The sequence below is a fragment of the Gossypium arboreum genome, chromosome 3, assembly GCF_025698485.1.
Source record: "Gossypium arboreum isolate Shixiya-1 chromosome 3, ASM2569848v2, whole genome shotgun sequence".
Classification (NCBI taxonomy): domain Eukaryota; kingdom Viridiplantae; phylum Streptophyta; class Magnoliopsida; order Malvales; family Malvaceae; genus Gossypium; species Gossypium arboreum.
In genome coordinates this window covers 137,143,377-137,152,284 of record NC_069072.1, presented here as the reverse complement: position 1 = coordinate 137,152,284, position 8,908 = coordinate 137,143,377, and the positions used below count along the sequence as shown (strand labels likewise).

Genomic DNA, 8,908 nt, shown 5'->3' with positions numbered 1-8,908 from the left:
AAATTGCCGAGGTTCAACGAAAATATGAAGAACTCCAGCAACAACTTAGAGCGGAGGCAGAGAGAGGAGGAGGCAAGGCAGCGAGAGAGAGGCAGAGGCACGGCGATGGTAGCGAGCGAGCAAAAAGTACGATGACCTCCACTACTGACTTGAGAGATGATGCATATGTTTCAACAATCATAAAAGCCGCCGTCTTAGACATTAGTTTTCTTATTGTAAGAATGTTTTTAAGTTTTGTCACGTTTAACATTATTGTAAAAATATTTTAAATTATACTTTATTTATTAATTATATCATATATCTTTAGTTAAATTTGAAGTATCATTTAGAATTAATGTTTTTAGTTGTATTTTTATGTTAAATTTTTTGTTTTTAGTGCATTTTATATTATATTTGTTGTATTTGGTTGGATTTTAATGCAAGAAGGGCTGGATATTGGTGAAAAAAAATATTACAAATCTGCCAAAATTAGCGGCGTTTGTAAAAAAAGCGCCGCTAAAAGCCTTGACCTTTAGCGGCGCTTTTCCCCCAAACGCCGCTAAAAGCCTTGACCTTTAGCGGCGCTTTCCCCACAAACGCCGCTAAAAGCCTTGACCTTTAGCGGCGCTTTTCCCACAAACGCCGCTAAAAGCCTTGACTTTTAGCGGCATTTTTTCCCAATAAACGCCACAAATTTTTGTGGCGTCAGCGTTTTTTGCAGCGTTTTAGAAAGCGCCGCTAAAAGTCTATTTTCCTGTAGAGAACACTTAATCTTCATAAAGATCTCTGATACAAATTTAATAGCATTAATTTTAGATAAACTAGCATCACAACAACCAAGAGGTTTGGAGTTGATGCATTATGATTTGACATTTTGATAGTGAAGGTGGGGATTAAGGTAGCATTTTTGTGTTAATGCTGGTACATATAGGCATTAGTAAGTTTCAATATATCTGATTTATCGATTATTTTAAATACTTTCTTTCATATATATATGTATTGTTTAATTTTAGTTTTTATAAATTATATACATTTAAATATTTTTCATATATATTTATAGTCTAATTCTTATTTTGTTTATAAATTATTTGTTATTTTAGTTAAAAATAAATTATATATTATATTAACATGTAAATATATCTCAATCATATTCATATAAATATATTTATATACTATAAGTTTTAAAATTATTAATTAGGCTGAATAATTCAATTTAACTTTTCATTTTAAATATAATTTTGAAAAATTAAAATGGTTAATTAAGAAAAAGTTTTAAAATTTGATTTAAAATGTCAATATTTTGTATAAACCGATTTAAGCAGATACATACTAATTATTGACCGAAACAAACTGAAATACACTGAAATAGTCAAAGCACACCGATATTTTAACTGAAACGAAACATAGACTAATTGAAACTAATTTAGGACTGAAAAGATACGTACCGATTACCATGTTGCAACTTTATATTCTTATCTCATATATTATTGAATTATTAGCAAGAATTCCTCTGACTCTCAACCATCTACCTTTAGTAATTATTTTTTATTTGAAAAATAAAGACGTTTATTAGATAAAACATGGCAATGATAGAAAGTTTTAACCAGATATTATCAACCAACAACTCATAAATTATAATATAAAGCAGGAGTACAAATATTTGATCTACACACCACATAAAGATAGCATACATTATTTATATATCTCACATTAAACATGAGAGATACAATGCCACTAGGCTATGCATGCAACATTTATTGATAGTACTTAATTATAGGAAAACATAAACGCATGCATCCTTGAAGGAAACATGATTCTATTTTACTCACACACATGCTAGCACACCACACAAACACACACACACAATGCAATGAAATTTTGTGTGTTCATAGATTACAGAGGCTCCGGCTTCTTTCTCGGCTCCAGCTTTGTTTCTTCAGTCTCAAAGTGAATGCTGTAGTAATTGGAACCAGTGTAAGAGGCACCTTGAACTTCAGTAATGACAATGGTCCCATCATAAAGAGTGTCGCTTTGCATAAAAGTGAAGAGAACATCGCACTTACCTTTGGTTGCAATGAGGTTAACCGTCACATTAGTCATTGCAGGCACAACAATTGTGTGTACAACGTCTACTAAAGTTTTCGATTCTTTGGTCTCTTCCCACTTGACATCTGAGTGAAATTCACCGGACATTTCAATATTTCCCTGAGAAATCAATGGTACGTTGAATTCCATTTTAGCTTCCATTGCTAACTTGAGTGGAAAATTACTCTTCCAAGTACTAGTCTTGATATTTGTATATGAAAGCTTCATGTCCATATGGGTGGGTTCTTGGATATAGTTACTAGCAAAATTCTTGGCAATAATGAAGGTTGTTTCGTCGTAAACCCTGGAATTACCAAGATCATATTTGACATCATAGATATCCCTTGTCAAGACTGGCTCTTCCACCGTTAGCTTGGCTTCTTTGGTAATGGTTGGGACAGCTGGGCTAAGCCATGCCACGTCGTTTTGTCCTGTGAGGGTCGTGCAGAAGTTATTGTTGCCGAGGTTGATAAGACCTATAGTCTTATCGTCAACTTTGACCGGGAGAAACGTGGTGCCATCATTGTTTCTTGGGTCCTCATATCCTACCCAAATCCATTTGGGGTCGGCCCACCAAAACTTTCCAGCACAAATGGATTTGACGTGAACCTTTCTATCATCAGTAACAAAAGTCTCGCATGCCACAGTTGTCTCACCAATGTCATCTGCTGAAAATGCTAAGTAATTTTCACGAACACACTGGTACTTGTTATTATGTCCTTTGAAGGCAACGTACTTTGGCTAAACCAGTAACGACTTACAATCAATAATGCTGAAGATATCATGGCCATTACTATCAAACTCCCGGTAGTTTGCCAACACGCAGCGATTAAGTAACAGATCACTCCCTGGCCATAAGCATAAATTGCACCCTGATTACCAGTAGCATGGTCTACAGGGACAAACTTGAACATCGTACATGTCTCCTTGGATTGATCTTCCTCCTTGTTTTGGGCAGTGGCGGCAATCAGTACTGCTCCGGTGGGACTCCAGCGATGGAAACGGTTTTGGTTCGTTGCCAATACTTGTTGTTTTGGCAACTTCTTATATGCACCAATCCATTTGTGTCGGAAATCTCCACTTCGAACTTAGCATATGGACTCACGGCTTGAGTTTCAGAGAATTTGAGAAACCCAAGGTTGTTTTCGCCTTAACGTATATAGCTTAAATAACCATTATTGTCGCTGGGTTTGAGGACGATAAACTTGGGCAAGGTCAATGCCATTTGAACGGATGATTCTCTTTGTTGTGTTCCACTTTCACTCTTGTGTTTTGCTCACCACAACGAGCTTCGCTACCTATTTATATCTATAATAAATGAGTAATATTGCCCATCACATGGAAGATTTGTTATCTCGAAGGTTGGGTGGAAAGTTTAACAGGACAAAATTAGTAGGTATGAAACAAAATGAAAGTGAGAACGAGTTTATTTAATGATTTATTTAAACTAATTAGCCATTACAGTGATCTGTTGATTGATTTAAGATTTTATAAACAGGGTGAATTTTTAAAATAAAAATATTTAAATAACTATTTTAATTGTAGTTTTGAAATGATTTTTTTATATGTACAATTTGCATTTTGGAATTACAATTAGACTCAACGTATACAATGTATATACAAAATTACAATTATACCAGCAGAGTAAATTGAGTTAGTACAGAGGTGTTAGAATGTGAAAAATGAAAATGGTTATCAGATTATTTGATACGACCACGGCCTCGTCGTGGCGTGGCGTGGCCGTATCATCATTATATTAGGAGGCCCCAAAATTAGGTAGCACACCAGACAAAATCAGCTAGTAAAGTGGTGTTAAAATAAATACATAGTTTTGTACTTACCTCACCTCTTGTCAGTTTCGCGTATCTGACTAAAATTATCATGCGACTAGTGGACTCTACGAGCTAGGGTTTAGAAAAAAATTCTATAAAATCGAGAAATCGAGTTAAAATGGTAACTTAGTTCGGTTGAATTTGGGTTAGTGGTGTTATTGAATTATGTTATTTTAATTTGATTTCAGTTTATTTCATTTGATATCGTACAATTGAAGAAAATAATATTTTTTAAATATATAAGCCATATATGTTAACCCATTTAAAACCTAAAATAAAATTTGTTGCTTCTAAATTCTAAACATAGTTTTTATTATACTTTTACATATTTTATAATTAAATTAAAAACCCTAGGTCTAATTTTAATATCATTCTCTCACAATTTATTGCTTATTTATTATTATTGTTAAAACTTCCAAGAATTCAAGTGTTTATCTCTTTTTGCTTATTATGTATTGTTAAAACTTTTGAATTTTGGTTATCATTATTAACATTTCCAAGTTGGGGTTTTTTTTCTGTCATTACACATTAAGAGCTATAAAATACAAATTGAGATTTGATTATTTTCAGTGAATATGGAGAGTGATTAAATCAAGGTTTAATTAGATTTTTAATAAATATTTATAATTATATATTTCAAATAAATATATTAATTGCAATTTTATGTATAATTGAAAAGAATTTTAAAATTGTCAAATTGTGTTTAAGAAACATAAAAATTTTGTTATTTTTGGAGGAATTTAATTAAATAATATGATATTAATCTAAAATATGGAACTTAGTTGGATTTAAGCCAACTTGATTTTTTAGCATGAACATGGCATTAGTTTAAAATGAGCACAATACGAATGGTGTTAAATACTCTCCTTTTTCGGTGGATTTTAGAGTTACATTAAGGAATACAAAAAAATGAACATTTTTAAATATTTTTCCTTTTCTTTTTGAAATTTTTAGAATTAGAGCTAAATTGTCATATGTAAATGTTGAGGGCTAAATTTATTGATTTTTTAGAATTCAAACTAAAATGACAAATTTTATAAACATTGAATGTTAAATTTGTTGAATTTTTTAGATTTAAAATCGAATTGATATAATGTATAAACATTGAAGGGCTAAATTTGTTATTAAGCCAATATAAACTAGCCCACGTCAGCTTTTTGTCACTCATTTAAAGGCAACTAATGAGACTGTTACTAAAATATTTAATTTCGAAAAGTTAAGTGACTAAATCGAAAAAATTAATAGTTGAGTGACCAAATTAAAAACAAATGCATAATTGGATGCCTATTATAGTTTACCCAAAGCTATATGGTGTCTTATCCAAACCATCCTTTTAATAATAATTTTTACTTTATAAAAAGAATAAGTTTTTTGATAATTTTTCAATTGAAATGGAAATTGATTGATGGATAACACCAACTCATTTAAGCGGGAATGATTGTATAAAACAAAAACGCCACATCATTTGTATCATTTTACTAATAATTTAATACTACATCAGCATTTTCATCCTAAATAAAAAAGATTAAATTTAAATGAAAATCCTGAAAGTAAGGATGAAATTGTTGGTGTGACATTAAACTATTACAAAATAATAATATCCATGTTTCGTACAATTATTTCTCATCAACCAAGATATAATGGATTCTTAAAAAGATCTCCTTAGTGATGGTATTTAAGGACATATGAACTATTGATGGGTGTTGAGTACATCAAAAATAAATTGAATTTGTAATATATAGAGTAGGGTCTATCCAACAGAGATTGAACCATCGATTTTGTTGAAATTGATTGATTAAATCGTCTAAACTGATGACAAAACTGATAAGATCATCAAAACTGACTTAAACTAAAACTAGAAAACAGAATCAATGTATTATTAAGTAATGAAATTGTACAGAGTACTTATTGTACATCATAATATTGAACTAGATTTGAATTTTGAAGAATTAGTCATCCTAAACAACAGTGATGACGAATTATTAGAATTATTAGGTACTAAATATAACTCATAATATAATCTTCCTTTTTTTCTATCAATGAAAACGAGGAGGAATGCTTTGTTCATGCTTGAAGAAATTCTTTGGATCAGTCTTCGTCTTGACATAAACAAGCCTATCAAAATTATTCTTGAAATATTTACGTCCCCAAATGCTTGCTTGCTTATAACTTGTCTTGCCATAGTATTTATTCCTTCCGATATCGAGATCTCTGTAATTAACATACGCTTCTCGTGGAGATTTCGAAACAAAAGGACCCATGTAGCTATAAAGTTTCCTTATCCAGCTTATATACCTTTGAGAATTATTGTTTTCCTCTTCTTGCCAACCGATATTGTAGCTTATCTTGTATAAGGTGCCTTTTCGATGTGGAAATGGAGTTTCTGTCTCTGAGATTTCCTCCATTATTCCACCGTAAGCAAAAAAGTTTTGAACTGCTATGCCTCCTTCGTCGATCTCGAGAAGGTGGAGCCATAGCCCTTGTAATGCTATTTCAGGCATTGGTTCCCTCACGTAATCAGATTTTGATTTGAAAGAAGGAGGAAGAAGGGAATACCTGTTGCTCCTATCGAGCAAAATCTCCGATGTTTCATTTGAAGCTCCGTTCATTAGCAATAGAGATTCGATCCAAGTCATCTCAATAAAATCTTCCTTAACGAGTCCAAGCTCCGGGAATCGTTCTTGCATCAATGGAATAAACTCATTGGCACCACCTCGGAAAAATGAAATAAAGGTGGCAAGAACCGTCTTTGTCCCATTTTCACTGGCGTTCGTCGTTGATATCGTAACGACTGAGTAGACATCATTCGGAAGATTGGGTGCAACGTATTGCCAACGATGAAGAAGCTGTGTTGCATTTTGTTCCAAGGTCCTGCCCACTGAGAAAACAGTCACAGTTGAAGGAACATGAACCAGCTTTATTTTCCATGAAATAACGATCCCAAAGCTTCCCCCTCCGCCACCTCGAATGGCCCAAAACAGATCTTCACCCATCGATCTTCTATCAAGAACTCTTCCATTAGCATCGACCAACAGCGCATCGATCACGTTATCCGCCGAGAGACCATATTTTCGGAACAATAAACCATCGCCTCCACCGCTAATCGACCCACCAATTCCTACAGTGCGGCCAACAGCTGCTGGGAAGGTAAGGTTCGTGCTTCTTTCATTGATTCTGTAGTATACTTCACCCACGGTTGCACCTGATTGAACCCACGCCTCTTCGTTTTCGACATCAACATCGACTGATCGCAAATTAACCAAATCGATAACAACAAATGGGACATGGGAGACATAGGAAAGACCTTCGTAGTCATGACCACCACTTCGAGTTCTAATTTGGAGGCCATGCTTTTTGGAGCAATGAATCGTTGCTTGAACATGGGAAATGTTCAATGGTGTTACAATAACCAATGGTTTGGGGGTATTAGGCGTAGAGAACCTGTGATTCCTAATGGAAGAATCCAAAACTGCTGAATATGAAGAATTTGTTTCAGTGTAGATAACTTGAGTAATGGAAGAGGACTCCTTGGGATGATATGAATAAAGACATTCAAGAAAATCATCATGGCAATTAGCTGAAGCACTCACCCATAACAATGAGCAAACAACAATGAAAAGCAATGACAGAGAACGGTTAAGGGACTTCATGTTTATGGAAATGATGAATTTGTGAAGATTTCAGCAAGATTTTCCCCTTATTTATAGAGGCAATGCTTTGAGCCGCCATGTGAACAAAGTTTGATTCAAGAAACCCAGGTATTTGAAGTCAATTCATATATAATAGTGGCATATGCTGTTCATTTCCTTGTCTAACTAAATTGAGTTTTTTAATCGCTCAAAATTATTCCAAAAAATCGTCAAAAAATTTTCTCTATATGTAGTTGCTAGGGTTTTTTACTCAAATAATTTTAAAAAAATTTTATTTACCAAAATAAGTAGCCCGATTATTTACTAAAATATGTTATTTTTCTCGCTATCTGACAGGCGTGATTCAATTTTTTATATTAAATTTTTTTAAAATAAAATATTATTTTTTTTATTTTCGGATCAGTATGACCCGCGTATAGATACGAATACAGGTTGCGCCTGTGTCAGAGGAGCGACTAGTTGAACCTTTCTCAGAGGAGCGACTAATCGTGCCTATCTCAGAGGCGCAAATTTTAGGGCCCACAGGAACTTCTGTTGCTTAAAATACAAAACACTAGAAATATTAGTGAATCTGCTAATACATACTTCATTCGGATAAAGTATGCATTATTAAAATTAAATTAAAATATTAAATAAGAAATAAAATTATAAAACAATATATTATTTGGAAAATAACTATTATTGTAATGACATACATGTTTTATTAGGTATAAGTATTTAAATTTTTGTTTTTGTAATGTAATACATGCGTATATATATATATAATCATATTAGTGAATCTGCTAATACATATTTCATTCGGATAAAGTATGCATTTTAATAATATATGAAAGATGTGGACATTAATATTTAAGGTAATTTTGTGGATTATATAGTCGATGAAAGTTGGTAATATTATAAAGTTGTTTTAATACTCGATTTTATTAGGTATAAGTATTTAAAATTTTGTGAATTAGTTTATATTTTTTTAAATAGCTTTACTTTGGGTAAAATATATTTAAAATAACAGGTCCCTAAATCTTTTAAATTATTATTTTTTATTTTTTATTGTTTTGGGTCGAAATTCAAGGTGATGCCGCCTATGCACCATTCTCCACCAAGTCAAATGTACCATTTTGGTACTTAATTTTTGAAACAACCTATATTGATATTTTATTTTATTTTTTATATTATTTGGATAAAAAGCCTCTTAATCTTGACATCCAAGTTGATATAAAAAAATTAAATGAGTTAACAAACAACCATTAACATACCAATACTTAATAATAACTTAAAAAATTTAAATGAGCTTAAACATCATTTGTCCAAATTCATTTTCAAAATAAAATAATTTTAATTTTTTATAAACTTATATGTTAAACT

The 8,908-nt window shown here is 32.2% G+C and overlaps 2 protein-coding genes across 2 annotated transcripts; both read right to left on the bottom strand.

The window, feature by feature from the left end:
* Positions 1–1,872: 1,872 nt before the first annotated feature.
* Positions 1,873–3,289, bottom strand: LOC108477947 (uncharacterized). The gene is made up of 3 exons (XM_017780408.1): positions 3,238–3,289; positions 2,910–3,151; positions 1,873–2,805 (listed from the first exon to the last, which is right to left on the bottom strand). Exons 1-3 carry the CDS (start codon positions 3,287–3,289, stop codon positions 1,873–1,875), a joined length of 1,227 nt encoding a protein of 408 aa, XP_017635897.1.
* Positions 3,290–5,758: 2,469 nt separating this feature from the next.
* Positions 5,759–7,546, bottom strand: LOC108477946 (tetrahydroberberine oxidase-like). The gene has a single exon (XM_017780407.2). It carries the CDS (start codon positions 7,544–7,546, stop codon positions 5,933–5,935), a length of 1,614 nt encoding a protein of 537 aa, XP_017635896.1. The 3' UTR covers positions 5,759–5,932.
* Between the last annotated feature and the right edge of the window lie 1,362 nt (positions 7,547–8,908).

Bases quoted from the DNA above. Each gene is read 5' to 3' on its own strand.
- LOC108477947 (XM_017780408.1), bottom strand. From the start codon at position 3,289: ATGGCATTGACCTTGCCCAAGTTTATCGTCCTCAAACCCAGCGACAAT. The intron at 3,152-3,237 runs GTTATTTAAGCT...CCATATGCTAAG, and splicing joins CAAACCCAGCGACAATAATG to TTCGAAGTGGAGATTTCCGA. The intron at 2,806-2,909 runs GTGATCTGTTAC...TTACTGGTTTAG, and splicing joins TTTATGCTTATGGCCAGGGA to CCAAAGTACGTTGCCTTCAA.
- LOC108477946 (XM_017780407.2), bottom strand. From the start codon at position 7,546: ATGAAGTCCCTTAACCGTTCTCTGTCATTGCTTTTCATTGTTGTTTGC.